Raw genomic sequence first — 16893 nt, 5'->3', positions numbered from 1 at the left:
TTAGAACTCATTGTAATATTTCTCAGGCGAATTATTCTTAAAAATGGTATTTCCTTGTCAGAATGATGGATCATTGTACACAGTTTCTGCCACTGAACACTGTGCTGTTAATAATTGCTTACTGCTGATAAGCTCTAATTTAATTTTGTCCTCCTTTATTTCACTATGTTTGAATACGTAGTTCTCTGTTCAGCATCAATACAGCTTATGGCAAATGATTTATTTTCTCTCATGCTTTAGAAATATAGTTTACTTATGAAATAGGTCAGATACTGTGAAAAAGTAATTCAGGATATATTATAGACAATAAAATGTAACACTAAGTCTAAAGCTAAGATGGCATTTCCTACAATTGGTATGTTTGGTTTAATAGAACTAGTAAGTAAAAATGTTACTCAACCAGTGTGGTTTCTAGGTGTAGAATAAATGAGTCAAAAGCAAAATGTATTAGGGTTCACTTCCTGTATATTAGGGATGGGCAACTGTATGTGGCCCCAGCCCTATTTTTGTGGCTCCTACAATCTCCTAAAAGTTCACAGTATTATAGTTTGTTCATTCAAATTTCATTTAAATAAAAATATAACTCTATCCAGAACCTATCTGTTAGCCCTTCAAGATAGTCCAGACAAGAAGCATAACAATGAATACTAGCTCTGTTTTTATTGTAAGGTTACATGAACAGAATCTTGCAAGTCTGAAAGCATTCCTCCCCTCCTTTCCTTTTACTCTCCAGAAAACTAGGGAGGGTCCCTTCTGAAATGCTTCCCACGCTCCCTCTGCTTCTGTGAACTGAGGTAACTGTTGCATAATGGTTGTTTAGCCTGAGGCTCTTCTTTCTGTCTCCCAAGGTCATTCCCTCATACCATTACATCACCACAAATCTAAGCAAAATGAAAGCCAAAAATTGAAGTTCCTTTTCCATTGGTAACTTTCCACTGTCACTTCCATGTCACTTTCTGAACTTTGAGATTCCCCAGAATAGAGAAAGCAGTAGTGTGGCCCTTTGCCAAAATAAATCTTTGGCCCTCATTTAGGAAAAAAAAGTCCATAATCAGTAATTATTTGTAAAACAATAAATTGATAAATCTGTAAGATCTCTTGCCTCTCATGATGTTGATTACTTAGAGTTAAATCCACTTCTATATTCAGGGAGAAATAAGTAAAAATTTAGTCCTGGAAATAACAAAATTTTCATGTTTTGAGATATCTTCTACTGAGTAGTCTTAGATGACTTTTTATTTCCTATTCAACATCTCTCCTTGTTTCAGTGAAAGGACAAGCAATGTTAATATTCAAACACAATATAACTTTAAAGGAATGGAAGTGGGGCATTTCCTAATCTAAAATTATATGTTGGCACATCTACAGCCTTTGGCAGACTGGATTCTTGCCTATCTGATCCAGAAGCAGGTTAATAATTTAATAGATGTTTTCCTTGGATAGTTCAAGGAATGGGAAGACAGAAGACTTCTTAGGATTAGAAACATGATTTTTGAGGTAAGACTGTTTCAGCTGAATATATTCTGCAGCAGAATTGATCACATGCTCCAATTTGGTTACTAGTTAGGAATATTTTTTGAAGAACAGTGCTATATATTCACATAATTTTAAATAAAATATTTAACAGTATAGGAAACAGTGTTGGCTTAAAATTAAACAGCAGTGAAGATAATATTTTAAATATTATTCAAATTTTGTCTGTTTTTTAGTTCTACCAATAAAGTAATTCCTAATAGATTATCATCATATCTATACAGTTTCAAGAGTTGTAATTCTCTTAAAATTTGTTTGTGTGTCTGTGTGTATGTATATATACATATATATATACAAACACTCATATATATGTATGTATACATGTTTATTCATAAATACAGTACATTCATGGGGTGTGGATGCTGGTATATTAAGCTGGGCTGTAGGGTCAAGTTAAGGATTTTTCTACCCAGCAGGATCCTTTCCCAAGCTGCTGGATTTGGGCTTAGGGTGGGTGCTTGACTCCCCTTGCATTCAGGGGTGAATTCAAGAGGGCTCAGCATTTTATGGCCTCTGTAGATCTGGATGGATTCCACAAGGTGTTTAGGGATTTTCGCAGTGATTTGGTAGGCAGTTGCCTGGATAGTCACTGCAACAGGATGCAGTTCACGCTCTCAATAAATTAGCCCCTTGGTTTACAGTGCAGATCCAAGAAAGTGGTAACTGTTACACTGGAATGTTGATGGAGGAAGATGAAAAACAAACAGAGCATGGGGCAAGCCCAAATTCAGGGCTACGTATGGCAGTAAGGCAGGAGAAGTGGCTTTACTTATTCCTTATTCCGTTGATAGACTATCAGTCTGTGGACTTGTTTGGGTTTATAAGCTCCCATTTAGGGAAAGTTAAGCTGGGTGATGTCTTGTTTGGCCACTGTAATCATTCAATGCAACATTTTGCCAAAATCTTGACTCTTCATTGGTAGGGTCTGATAAGGTGACTGGGTGACACACTTCTTGCCTGTGGACACCGATATAGTGGATAGGATGTTTTCCAGCATTTATTTATTTTTTATTTATTAGATTTATATCCTGTCTTTATTTGTGCAATTCAAGGCAGCATAAATAATGTTCTTGCCTCCTATTTTCCCCACAACAACCACCGTGTGAGATGGTTTGGGCTGAGAGAGTATGATTTCTGTCCTTCCTGGCCCCTTCAGAGAACAAGGGTCTAGGAGACTGTCTACCCCTCTCTGTGGGAGGAGGTGATGCCAGCAGACTTCAAAAAGCCTCTGGTATTATCTCTTTATTATTAATTTGTTTTTGTTCTTAAATTATTGTAGCTTATGACATTTTGGAGGGACAATAATCTCCTTACCCAAATACATCTTCCAGGGAAAACAAAAATGATAAGCTCAGCTATAATAATTTAGAAACAAGAAATTCTCAGGCCAAGGAAAGTTGCAAGCAGTAACAAGATACTAAAAGTGCTAACCACAAAGATTTTGGAACATTTGGGATTTTGGAACTTTTCTGACTTTCAAAAAATTGTCTTGAGTTCAAAATAAATTCAGATATGAAGAATTGCCAAATGTTTTAAAGTATTGATAAACATGAAGTTTATACATATGTATGTATGTATGTGTATTAGGTTTTTGAAATATACTATTAAAATATGGATTCAGGAGCTTAAGTTTTAAATGTGATGTATGATGATTTTCTTGGAGTATATGTGTGATTTGTAAATCTCAGTAATCTTGATAATGTTTCAAGATCTTGCTGGAATTGATGTTCAGGACTGCTTTCATTTTTGCAAAGATCAAAATAAATCCGTTTTATTAGTTCTCCTGCTTTTTCATCCCCATCATGTTGTTTTTTTTTAAATTAAGGTACATAAAAGTATTACTTTTCTCTTTTTTCCTTGTATGGCTAGTATGATTATTAGGTCCAAGAAGATTGTAGGTTAAATTCCCCAATCACTCATAATATGCACATTGAAGCGTTCTAATCCCACCTAACCTCATAAAGCTTTTGTAAAAATTTACTTTGTAGTTTTATAAAAAAAACCATACTTTTCTATAAAATAAAACATAACATTATGTGCAGTCATGAAAACAAATGATTATTTTAGCGGCTGGTAAAAAAAAAAGGAATGGATAAACCATATAGTCTATTCTAGGTCCTTTGCAGTACTTTGTCTCTCACTGTATACATTAGGAGGTTTATAATAAATTACATGAATTATACATTAAGTATAATTTATAACCATTATAATTGGTGAATAGTAAATGAATCAATTATAAATTTTAATAGGATGTATGAGCTTACACACGATGGCATATTTCTTGAGCAATCATATGTTCTGTTAAAGAAAGTCTTAGAGTCAGCATAATACTCAGCCTCTGCCTATTTTGATATTTAGTCTTGGTTGTGGTGAGTGCTGAAAATCATTTTCAGAAATAGATGTTGAAAAAAAGTAGAAGGTTTTAACTGTCTTTTCAATTAAAAACTGATATTATCTTCCAATGTTGCATTATTTATTTATTTTTAGTCTGCAGAAAACCTTCAAATCTTCAAGGAAACACTGTTCTTCCACAGAAAATAGTTTAAGAAACACTTCTCCAGAGGAATGGGAATATAACTAAGTAATAAATTAATACATGTAGTTTGATAATCTGATCTTCCTTTTTCAGTTTTCTGTACATTTTCTCTTTTAAAAGTGTCTCTGCTTCACCAAAGCCTGCCAAATCATTTTTATCATGTTACTGCTTATAAATTGTCCTGGAAAATGCCATATTTACTTTTTCCTAATTTGCTTGGAGGATCATTAGAATTTGAATATATACATCATTTATATATAAAAGGCATTTTTACACGTTTCACATTTATACCTTGTAATTCTTACTCCAGGGATGAGTAAACTGTAGCCTTTTGATTGCTGTTGAGCTACTATACCTACTTCTGTCCAGAAGTAGTCCAGCTATCATGTGTGGTGACTGCTGAGAGATGTTGTTCAGCAATATTTTGAGGGCCAGTTTCTTCACTTCTGCTTTACCCATTTCATATATTAAACAACTTAGATTTACTAACTGAAAAATAAATCCCAGAGCTTATTAAAGAATTCTATCACAAATGATTTAGCAACTGCATAATGTAATTTCAGAATGATTTTCGACCAAAGCTTGCCTTGCCAGGCTTCCTTCCTATTTTCTGAATAAAACATGACTATTTGTTATTTCATTCTGAGCTACTGAGCAATCAGATTTTGTTAAATAGATGTACTCTTCATATTATACCACTGAGGATAGTATTTACACATGGATTCATATGTGATACTAACCTGGTAAAGAGAAATGGTGTGTCAACTAATTCTGGAGTCATGTTTTCTCTGTTAGGTCTCCAACTATGGCCGGTGGACTCTTTGCTGTGAATAAGAATTATTTTAGCTATCTTGGCTCTTATGACACAGGCATGGAAGTCTGGGGAGGGGAAAACCTTGAATTTTCATTTCGGGTAAGTAATGATATTGGAAATCTTGCCAGAATCAATCCCTCTTCACCTTGCCTCACTTCATTCTGTGTGTCTTCTTAACAAAGGGAATTCTTTCAAAGAAGATAAGGTGTGATATAGTCTAACATGTTAATAAGACAGTTCCTTCTTGTTAATGAATTTTCAAGTTTGGTTCAAGTATTTATTCTGCCTCTGCTACCTAGAACTAAGCAGCTATAACATCTTACTTTAGTAGTCTAAATAGGTCATTGGTTATTTGTTGATCAACAGGCTTAGCATGACTATCAAAGCAGTTTTATTTGGCTCCTGCCAGTCCTTCCAATTTAATCAGTGTAAAAATATTCTCCCAGTTCTACTCTTTCCAAACTCTGTGATAGATGCACATCATCCATATTTAAAATTAATGGAATATAAATACTGTATAGCAGACTTCCTATTACATAATGTAATATCCAGACACAAGTGTTTGTAATTCATAATAAGTGAAGCTCCTTAGGTAGTGTGAAATTTGATCGAACTTGACCATAGGTGAATAATTTAGGTTTATGGCAAAATATTTGTAATTCCCAAACAAAGAGGGGAGAACAGAACAGAATCTCAAAATACCAGAGTTAGAAGTTTTGAATTTGAGGGCTTTTTCTGCTAAAACTATGGGAAGGAATACAAAAAATTAAGCATTGCCCAATGTCCCAGGCTCCTTGAAATCTTATATTGAGCAGGAAAGTCATCAAAAGCTTTCAATTTCTACTTGCATCTACGCTAAGCCCTGATATTCACAAATCTAGTTGCACATATTGAGGGAAATGCTTGTCTAGATGTTTTCTCTTATAGAACTTCAATATGGAGTGCTTAAGTGCTTAAGAAATTATATTTCATCTTGTTTCAAAGAAAAACTAATGCATACTATAACTCTTCAGTCTGTTACAGGTTTAATTTGATACTCTTTGAAATTTAGATAACATCTAATTGAATGCATCTGATGCACACATTAGCTAATTAATATTTAATATTGTAAAATGCCTGGCAACTTCTCCTATCTCCTTTATCTTCATGATCACCTATTGACTTGTATGTGCAGTTCTTTTTTTCATAGCAAATTTTATTAAGTTTCAAAAGAAGAATAAAAACTACCAAAAAACTACAAACTGCAAAGAAAGAAAAAAACTAAAAAGATTCGGAAACACAAGAGAAAAAATTTTCAAATTTACAAAAAGATGTGGCTTCCGACTTTTAACAGTAAGGATATACAAAAATTTCCATAATCAATCTCTTACTCTATATTAAATCACATTATTTCTGTAAATCATTCCACTTTAACACATAATAGAAATCACTAAGTACAGTTATTCCTCCCCCTTATATTAAAATAAAGAAAAAAAAGCTCATATAAACCTCCTAAACATCTTTCTCCCCTCCAGAAGATAACACCTATTTAATTATTCCCTTCCTACCACTATTCTATTCATTTCTACTATAATAAGAATCAAATTAAAAAGCACATAAATTGACTGCTATTATACTTAATAATATAACAATTTTAATAATCCCAATCTTAATAAACCCAAAAAACAGAAACAATTCAAAACAGTAATTCCCTATCTTTAAAAGGGAATAACATTAATCAAATCCTTAAAGCAAACCAGATAACATTCTTTAACCCTAATACAACAGTTTTAATAATTTTAATCTCAATAAACCCAAAAAAACAAAGACAATTCAAAACAGGAAATCCAAATCTTTAAAAGCAAATAGCATCCATCAAATCCTTCAAGCAAACCAGATGAACATTCTTCAACCCTTATCCCACTTCAAAATAAACCAGAGCAGTTACATAACCCCACAACGTGCGCAGAGCTTTCCTCTTGAAATAATCAAACAGCCCAACTGCCTGCCTCAAAGATTCCAGGTTCTTTTCATGGCATTCCACCAGAAAGTCAATTTTACTTATGGCTTGCAGATCACTCTGTTAGACTCTCCAACTCCACTATACAATCTTCATCCAGCATCTTGATAAAAATTCCAATCTCAGTCTCAAAAAAACCCTTTCTGTTGCTCTTAAATTCCTCAGTTTCATCCACCACATCCCCAACCTGATGACACATTTTAGATCTCATGTTTTCCACCATGTCCTGGATATCTTGCATAAAAGCTTGATAGAAGTTAGAAGAAATCTGTTTAAAATCTTGGTGGAAGTCAGAAAGAATCTGTCTGAAATCCTCCCTGTCTCACACAGTAGATTATGGCGCCCCCAGGAGCTTAACCAGCGAAAGTCGAAGATACGGAAGAGTTCCAGAGTGTGTTTACATAAAGTGAGAGTGAGATAGCAGACAGTTCTCAAGGGAAAGTGAAAACAGAAAGCTGAAGGTTCAAATCAGCCAATTCAACGTGTAGGAAAATATCATCAAATTTAATTCAAAAGTAATAACAGGAAGACAATTGTTTATTCTCAATCCTCCTTTATATTTGGAAGGAAAACGAAATCCAAAACTTAAAAAAAAATTAAAAAGTAATCCCAAAAATAATGTTAAGCACCAAGAGAGCCAGCTTCTCACTGTAGAAAGCCTCTCAGGGTACGTATACTAAAAAACAAAACAAAAAACAAATTGGTGATTTAGAAATGGGGTGGCCGGTCTTAGTGCCCCTTTAAGGCTACAGCATGGCTTGGAAAATGATGATGTCCCCACCTCCCAGCTGGCTCTTACCAGTCCAACGCAAACACTGTTTGCAATCTTTTGGCTGCAAGCAGCCGTCCAGAGGACAGGTGGGATGATTCCAGGCTGAGCTGGAGAACGTTTCTGGGTTTCAGGCAAACCTGCCTGAGCCTGAAAAAAGTTACTGCGTTGTCAGCTCCACCCACTGAACCCGCGGGCACAGCTGTTCAGTTCGCCATTCCCACCAGAAGCCTGATCACCTGTTGACTTGTATGTGCAGTTCTGATCGCTAAGTTACTTAATGCATTCTTTGTAAAGATTATACAGGTAGTCCTTAGTTAACGACTGCCCTGTTTAGTGACCATTCAAAGTTACAACAGTGCTGAAAACTATCATTACAACCAGTCCTTGAACTAGTGACTGTTGCAGCTTCCCTAGTCATGTGATTGCCATTTGTGAGCTTCACAGTCAGCTTCCCACAAGCAAAGTCTATGGAGAAGCTGGCAGTAAAATCGCCAGTCGTGGTCACGTGATGTCTCGTCTAATGATTGCGAATGATTGGCTTACGACCGCAGCGGAATTCATGTAGTCCAGCGCAGTCATGTGGTGTTTTATGTAATGACCATGTTGCGTAGTGACAGTGTTGCCAGTCCCAATTGTGGTTGTTAAATGAGGACTACCTGTAAATGATTCTGCCCATGTCTCCTGTGTTTTCCTTTCAAGGCTAGTTTTAATTATGTTAAAAGCAGCATGTATACAGGTAGTTCTCACTTACCAACCACTAATTCAGCAACCGAAGTTGCAGTGGTGCTGAATGAGTGGTATTTATGACCAGTCCTCAAAGTTCCAGCTGTTGCAGTGCCCCCATGGTCATGTGATGGCAATTTGGGTGCTTGGCAACTGGCTTGCCCTTACGGCAGCTGCAGCATCCCACAGTCATGTGATCACCATTTGCAACCTTTCCTGCCCACTTCTCACAAGCAAATTCAATGGAGAAATGGGCAGGGAAGGTCGCAAGTCTCTCTGGTAAGTTCCCACAGCCTTCCTGCGCTCACACATGGCCTGCGCCAGGCCTTCCAAGCCCTCTCCTGGCCTCCCCCACCCCCCAGAGCATTCCCACCCCCGGGGCAACCCTGCACTCCTTACTTGGGACTCCTGACGCTTCCCACTTAACGACCCACATGCCTTGGGGTTACGACGGCAACCAGGACTGCCAGGATTGTTGCTAAGTAATGCAGTCACATGATGTCATGCTTTACGATTGCATCGCTTAGCAACAGCAGTCCCGGTCCCAATTGCTGTCGTACCCCAAGGACTACCTGTACTACATACTGTATCTCACTTAAAAACTGACATGTACAAAACCCATGAGGAAAAAAATCCAAGAATAGGAAATACCAGCATGCAGTGTTACCAACATTATTCATGATATTGTCTGGATAGGGTTATCAATTTTTAAATAATGGAATAATTAGTTGAGAGTGTTGGTGCATGATACTTAATGTCTGTAGTCAAATGCATATATACAAGGTGTCCCAGAAGTCTAGGACTTTTGGACCACTGTATATTCCTTGAGTTGATGAAATGAAGTAGGGTAGGAACAGGATCAGTTTTCCAGACCACAGAGATACAGTACTTTCTTGAACAGCTACCACCAAGGTGAAGGCATGCCACAATGATGCACAGTTATGCATATATAACAGATCTGCTTTCTGATTTTGTTCTTAGATCTGGCAATGTGGAGGAAGTCTTGAAATCCATCCTTGTTCTCATGTAGGGCATGTTTTTCCAAAGCAAGCTCCATATTCACGGGCAAAAGCTTTAGCTAACTCTGTCCGGGCTGCAGAAGTATGGATGGATTCGTACAAAGAACTTTACTACCACAGGAATCCACATGCACGCTTGGTAAGTTTACTGTAGGCATAACTACAGAAGATAGATAAATTCCTGGAGAAGCTGAGAGCCTAAATTTAGAATCTCAGAATATAAAAGGGCAAAGCTAAAAAAAAACGACAAAATAACAAAGAGAACAGTGCATATGCTGAAAATTTGCAGGATGAGTGCAGAAAAATATTACTGGCAGAAAGCTGCGTATGCTGATGTTTTGCAGGAATGCAGAACAGCAGTTTCTAGCCCTTATAATTTTAAAGATAAGCTTGTATATGTAAGAAAAAACAACTCCTAAATTTTTTGAAGCTGGTGAGGTAGCTAAACCTTCCAAGGCTGATTTTGCATAATTGGAATGAATTATATGAAATAATAGAAAGGGCAGAATAAATATTTCAAACTAAGAGTATGAAATTTGCTTAGATAACTTAATTTTTAAAAAATACATTTCTTAGCATTTGGTATTCAATTTGATTTGCCTTAATGCATTTTTTTCCTACCATATTATATACTGACCACTGATTGAAATGTTGTTAGTCTATTCAACAAAGGTGGTAATATTCCAGAGGAATAAATACATTAAAATGTCGCCCTTTTGAACAAAAATAATCCTTGTGAGTAGCAAGGCTGTTTGTGTATGGAAAATGATTCATGAGAAGTTCTTTGGACCTCACAGTAGGGTGGCCTTGCTTGCTAAAGCAGCCTGTTGTTTTTCTGATTTCTGCACAAAGCTAGAAAAAAGTTATGCCAGTCTTAAGAGTTGCATTGACTTTAATGAATCAACTGCTTAAAGTATGCCATCTTTTTTAAGGCTTACTTGGAAAGCTAAAAAATGATAGGCTGCTTTTTAATGAATAACATGCACAGTAATGTAAATAATTTGATGACAAAATTATAATTCCAATGACTGCAGTTCTGAGAGTAAAATTTAATGCTAATGTATTTACTCAAATAACTGCTGACTAGGCTAATTTCTTTAACGTACGGCTAGTGGGCTATCTCCAGCTTAATAATTTATAAATTGCACAAATGTGACATACTCAATGCAAAATTCACTGTATTAGGGTCCCATTTGCTTCTCTGGAATATATAACTTGTTCTCTTGAAATTTTACGCTGGGTTTTAACTTTAGGAACCTTACGGAGATGTGACAGAAAGACAACTGCTTCGAGATAAGCTAAAATGCAAGGCTTTTAAATGGTATTTAGAGAATATTTATCCTGAACTTCATGTGCCAGAGGACAGACCTGGCTTCTTTGGGATGGTAAGTGAAACACTACTTTTTAAGGAAATCTCAGTAAGTTCCAAGCTTTCATAGTCCTTCAAGATAGACAGGTAGGATCACTTGAACAAAGAGTATTGAGAATTGCAAATGATATTATTGGGTAGATGGATTTTAGCCGCCCAAAAATACTTTTGCAGAGTTGCTTAAGCTGGCACAATAGAAGAGGTATCTCTGTGCCAAAAACAACTTGGAAAGTTTGTTGCTTTTATACGCTATACTGATTTTCTGGGAAAGTTTTTATTGTGGGCGCTTAAGAAAAAACTTCTCTTTTATTTCTTTTTCTGTGCCTTTACAATGGTGCACGGTACAAATAAATGACTATAAATATAAATAAATAAATTCTGACAATAGCCAAAAGGTCCTCAGTTATAATCTCACTTCTGCCATTAACATGCTAAGTAGCCTTAGGTAAGTCACCATCCCTCAGTAACTGATCTCCATTAGGATAATAATTCTAACTATTGCTTTAGAGCTTCTATAAAGTATATAAGTTCTAAATGTTGATGAGGGTGGTGTAATTGATAGATTCACATATAGTACATTTTAAACCTAAAGTAGGGAGAGTGTGTAGAGCAGGAGTCCCCAAATTATTTAGCTCATCAACCCCTTCATGAAGTTTCAGATTGTTTATTGACCCACAAGCATTTATTATATAAAAATAATTTAATAAATACTACTTTAATAGTACTACAAATAAATAAGTAATAACGACAACAATACTGACTGCCTAGATAGTCCCATCGACCCTTGAGGGTCAATACTGATCACTTTGGAGAACCCTGGTATAGGGCATGCCTTCTGGATTCTTTCTAACCACTTCAGAGTAGATCCACTCTTGAGTCATGTGACCAGCAGGAGGGCTTCAGAATGGAGTAGCTGGCAGCATTCTGAACTGCTGCCCGCCTGCCTCTTTCATAGGAGGATTTTTTTCTGGATTTGGTCCTGTGCCTTTTTTTCCCTTTAAGATAGCTATCCTGCTGACAAGGAGGACAAATAACAGTCCAAACCCCCTTCACATAACCTTTGATCCAACTTTTTGTTAGGCTGGAAAGAATAAAAACAGCTTTTGTTCCCAGCCTAGTGCAGCATCCTATTTTCAGCAGCAAACAGCCAGATCCTGGCCACAAGTAAGACCACAGTGCCTCCCAGTAATTGTTCTGTACTGAAGCACATAGGTCTGCCTGCTCACAGTCATCCTTCCTTAAAGGATGTAGGTTCACACATACCCACACACGCCACAACTCCTGATGTCGGTTTCTTCTCATGGAAGAAGATATTATTGATGAAATTAGCACATTTTCTCTGTCATGCCTGCCCTCTGTGAGATACGAAAAAGCTTCTACTTCATTGCGCAATCGTTAGTCACTGAATGGTAGTCCAATCTAGCAAGGGTGCCTAATCTGTTCTGTCTTGAGAACTGGAGATACGCTGTAGTGCTGGCAGAGTATCTCATGAAAAGTCCCAAAGAGGACTTTTACATTGGTACACCTGGAGTTTTCCCCTCTGCTGTTTCAGAGGGGACGTATAAGAAGATCTCATGGCACGCTTGCTGAGCGTGTCCTTTCCTACTGGCCACTATATAAAGACATATGTAACACTTGTTGGATATAGGTTCACATTTGAAGGTCCATTTAAAATAATTTCTGATACTGACATAGGGATGATTCTCTCCTTTAAAAGGAAAGGTATTTTCCTGGGAATTACTCCCTTGTGTCTATGCCTACCTAAATGATTCATGCATAGGAAAAGAAAATCTGGACCACAGTGAGTGAACATACTTACAAATTTGCCCTAAGTCATATTTGTCCAACTGATCAAATTCAGTTGTAGGCTATATAACTGGCTACAATGGTTTGCCTGTTGCTGCGTACCAAGAAGGTCACCACCCATTTTTTCAGGGGTGTCTTTCATCTTGCTGAAAGGCTCTTATCCAGGCACACTTAATATTACTGTTCCTTTTCCCTATTAGTTTTATCAGTTCTTGGCAGATCCTCGTGTTGTGAAGTTCTGTGCTTATGATGATACTGTAAATTTTCTTGAAGGGAAAATTATTCTTGCTTTTATATAGCTCTTGGGGCTGACATTTTGAGTTCAGTATAAATAAAAGATCAGCTCATGCTGCAGTGGTTTTTAGTGGGAAATACTATGTTTACAGCACAGTACTTTCCTAGCAAAGTATTGCCTAAGTCATGGATATATTCTCAATGAGCATAAAGTTGTAATTCATAATAATAATAACAATAATGATGATAATAATAATGATAATAATATATTCTTATACAAGGAACCTAGAACTAGAATGAGCAAGTTATACAATAATAATTTACAACATTTCAATAGGCAGTTATATTGGGAACCTTATACTTCTCTCTGTCTCTGTCTCAAACACAATAAGTGGTGGGTTGTTTGGATTGTGAGATGATGTATTTTAATGGCATTTTGTTGCCTCTTAGCTGAAAAATAGAGGGATGGTAAATTATTGCTTCGATTACAATCCTCCCAGCGACCATGAAATAACAGGACAGAAAGTCATATTATATCCGTGTCATGGCATGGGACAAAATCAGGTAAGATACTACTTTCATTTCTGTTGAAGTGTCAGATAATAGTTTTCTCCTTCTAAATGCGTGGTCCTGCTGTTTCTCCTAATCTAACTGTATACTAACCTCCTCAGATTTGAGCATAAGCTCCTATATTAAACCTAGTCTTGCATCATAACCCTTTCCAGAATTAAATAGAAGTTCAAAGAACCTTCTGGGTATGCACATGTATTGGGAAGTTGGGGCTAAGTTTGTTCTTAGTGGATTTGATCAGGTCCTCATAAATTCTGCCCCAAAGGTCCGCTTGAGAAGGCTGAAAATTACTGAAGCCAGCATTTCACAAAACAATAGCAGGGATAGGCAGAGTACAAATAAAGAACTATTATTACTGAAAGAAATACTATTTTATAAGAAGATTTTTCATATGATAAGGCAAATAATTTTAAAAATACTCCAAGGTTGGGGATGTGGTTGTTGTCATCTGGGAGTCTCTAGTAGCCTTTTGGGGTGCTGCCCCAAACATAGTTGGATGTGAGCCCCTGCTTATGAAATTGGGCCCTAAGGGTCAGTTGGGGCTGCTGGTTGCCTCCCTCCCTCCCTCCCTGTGGTGTAGTGACATCTCTGCCTGTGGCTGAGTTGGCAGTGGAGTTCCCTAGATGGATAGTTCTGGGGGACTTCAACCTGCCTTCTCTGTGCCTGGAGTGGGAGTTTATAGCCACCGTGGCAACCGTGGACCTGACCCAGCTTATTAAGAGCAGTGCTGGCACAGAAAACCTAGCAAGACAGAGTCACTTTGGGTTTTTGGGTCCCCTGGATCTGGAGAGTTGTCATCATTAACTCTTGATGGGGTGCACTCCCCCAGACAGAGTTGGTGTGCAACTGGGGGCCCTCCTGGACTGGCAGCGTCTTCTCCTTGGAATGCGCTCCCTCCTTCCTCTGGCCCGAAATCCATCACACCCATGCAGAAATTCATCTTGGATACCAATTCCACCCATTCCTGGATCTGAAGACATTTGTTTGTTTATTGTCACTCATCACCTAGTCACTTCTTTTTTGGATTATTGCCATGCACTGTTCATGGGGCTTCCCTTGAAGACCACCCATCAATTTCAGCTGATTCAGAATGCAGTGGTACAAGCAATTCTGGGTGCCCCACAGTTCACCTTACACTAGTCTTACGATACTACTGCTGAAGCTGCACTGGCTCCTAGTTCCTTTACAGGTGCAATTCAAGGAGCTGGTTATCACCTTTAAAACCGTGTATGGCACAAGGCCAGGTTATTTGAGGGATTGCCTCTCTCTGAGAGCATGTACCCGTCCTACTATATTGGATAGGATGGGCTTGCTCCAGGTCCCTTCTGTTAAGTGTTGTCATCTGGTAGGACCTAGGAAGTAAGTCTTTTCTGTAGCTGTGCCTACCCTATGGCACAGCCTTTCCCCTTAGAACTGGAGGGCCCCTACCTTCCTTGCCTACCAAAAGACCTGCTCTTCCTTCAGTTGTTGGGTAAGGATGAGAGGTGAGCTGGGCATTTTTCATATTTTTGGAGAGGGTACCATTATGGTGCTGATGATGTTCGAGTTTTAATCTTGTATTTTCATTATTTGTAGTTTTGTTTTATATAATAGAGGTGGCCATATAAAATTTTCAAACAAACAAACAAATAAATGAATGTCACTGTAATTATTATCTGAAGGATTTCAGACTTGGTCTAGATGTGGCTTTTTATACTTTTACTCTCCCTTGTGTTTCCAGTGCTTCTGGTTATAGAAATGCATAGCCTGTTAAACTTTGAGATTTACTTACCCTTTTCTAAAATTTTGGGATTAACAGTTTTTTGAGTACACCTCCCACAATGAAATACGTTATAATACCCATCATCCAGAAGTCTGTGCAGCTGTTGATCCAGGAACTGATTTTTTGAAAATGTACTTGTGTGAAGACAGTATCCAAAATATTCCTGAAAATCAGAAATTTACCCTTAGAGAGGTAAGAATAGTAAGATTTGTTAACAAAAAGTCTGAGCTGCAGTGAAGATGGGCTATTAAAACAGTAGAGGTTCATATTGAATGGCACCTCTTGGTTCATACTAAAAGGGTACTTCTGCCCATTGCTTCTTGGGGTGGGTGCTTCAGTGCCTTGTGTTCCTCCATCCTATTTTTCCCATCTTTTCTGCAACCATTGACATTTCTACCTCAAAAAACAGACATTTCTGTTTTTAAAAATACTGTTTTTGTTTTGCTTTATTAAACCCTCCAAAATAACAATGACAGCAACAGCAATGAGAAATACAACTATAAAGTTTGTTACCAGACTATATACATTAAATTGCTGGGTTAGCAACTTCAAGCACTATATGTAGTAAATACTTTTTAAAGCAAAAGGAAAAAAATAGAAATAAATAAGCAACTGTTTTTAAAAAAAAGATTAAATGTTTAAATTGCTTGAAAATTTGCTTTCTTGCCTTGTTTCAAAAAAGTCCTACTTCAGATATTGACAATCCCCCTTTCAATTGTCTACTGTATAATTCTTATTTTGATTACTCTTATGCAACTCTTGATGCATTGATAAATTCCATATTCTTGGGATGTAGCCAAGAAAGGCATCTGTAGCTTTGACAACTTGTAATCACTGTAAGGTTATATTGACAGCTTTTTACACATTTCAGGGAAAAATACTGCAAAAATGTAGTACTTAACCATATGAGTGAATGTTCTTACCTCTGAATTGCATCTCCAAATCTAAGGCTATTGTACTCTATCTTTACCAGAAATTATAAAATACTATTTGTTGTTTTGTAGGATGGAACTTTAATGCATATGCAGACCCAGAAGTGTCTGCAAGCGGAACCTGATGTAGAGAATGGATATCCAGCACCTTTGTTACGACCATGTTCCAATTCAGCACACCAGAAATGGTTTTTTATAGAGAGGAGTTGATACAGAAATCTAATTTTATGGTTGATCAAGATAATCTCTGGATCTGAAGCAAGCAACTGTTTAATAATTTTTTATATGAAGAACTATATTATCTTCAACCCATTCTTCTGGAATACCAGCAGGCATTGAAATCCATATGTAGTTATTATGGACTTTTCTGCATTGAAAATCTATTTTTGGCAGCTATATGATCCTCCAAATTTCTTTTATATTTTAGAAACATCTTAGAGGCATGATAATAAAATGCAGGTGGTGGCACTTAAATTTGATAATTTAAATATTTATTTTTTTCTAAAGTGTTTAGTGTTGGTGACTGAGACATTAAAAGAAAAATATAAGGACAAATTTTGCTGTGAAATGATTATAATATAAAAGACTATATCACTTTGTTTTTTGATGTATCTAAAAATAGTACACTGGAACTGCATGCAGAGAATTCAGGTAGTATTTATTCTAAAGATAGATCATTATAGTATCATTAAATATGAACTCAACATATCATATAATAGGACACAATGAGTAATCACTTAGTTCTAAACCTTTTAACTTAAAACAATAAATGAATTGGAAGTAAGGATGACTGAATCACTGGGTTTCTGGTTCAGGTCAGTTTT

At 36.8% G+C, this 16893-nt stretch overlaps 1 protein-coding gene across 1 annotated transcript in view; it reads left to right on the top strand.

Annotated features, from left to right (window-relative positions):
• Positions 1-16624, top strand: part of GALNT12 (polypeptide N-acetylgalactosaminyltransferase 12) — a 30612-nt gene extending 13988 nt beyond the window's left edge. The window contains exons 5-10 of the mRNA XM_063298741.1: positions 4865-4982; positions 9359-9535; positions 10650-10781; positions 13256-13369; positions 15174-15329; positions 16142-16624. Of these exons, the coding sequence (XP_063154811.1) occupies positions 4865-4982; positions 9359-9535; positions 10650-10781; positions 13256-13369; positions 15174-15329; positions 16142-16279 (835 nt within the window). The 3' untranslated portion in view covers positions 16280-16624. The remainder of the gene's footprint in view (positions 1-4864; positions 4983-9358; positions 9536-10649; positions 10782-13255; positions 13370-15173; positions 15330-16141) is intronic.
• The last annotated feature ends 269 nt before the right edge of the window (positions 16625-16893 follow it).

The sequence above is a fragment of the Candoia aspera genome, chromosome 3 (genome assembly GCF_035149785.1).
Source record: "Candoia aspera isolate rCanAsp1 chromosome 3, rCanAsp1.hap2, whole genome shotgun sequence".
NCBI classification, from domain to species: domain Eukaryota; kingdom Metazoa; phylum Chordata; class Lepidosauria; order Squamata; family Boidae; genus Candoia; species Candoia aspera.
This window is presented reverse-complemented; position numbering and strand designations above follow the sequence as displayed.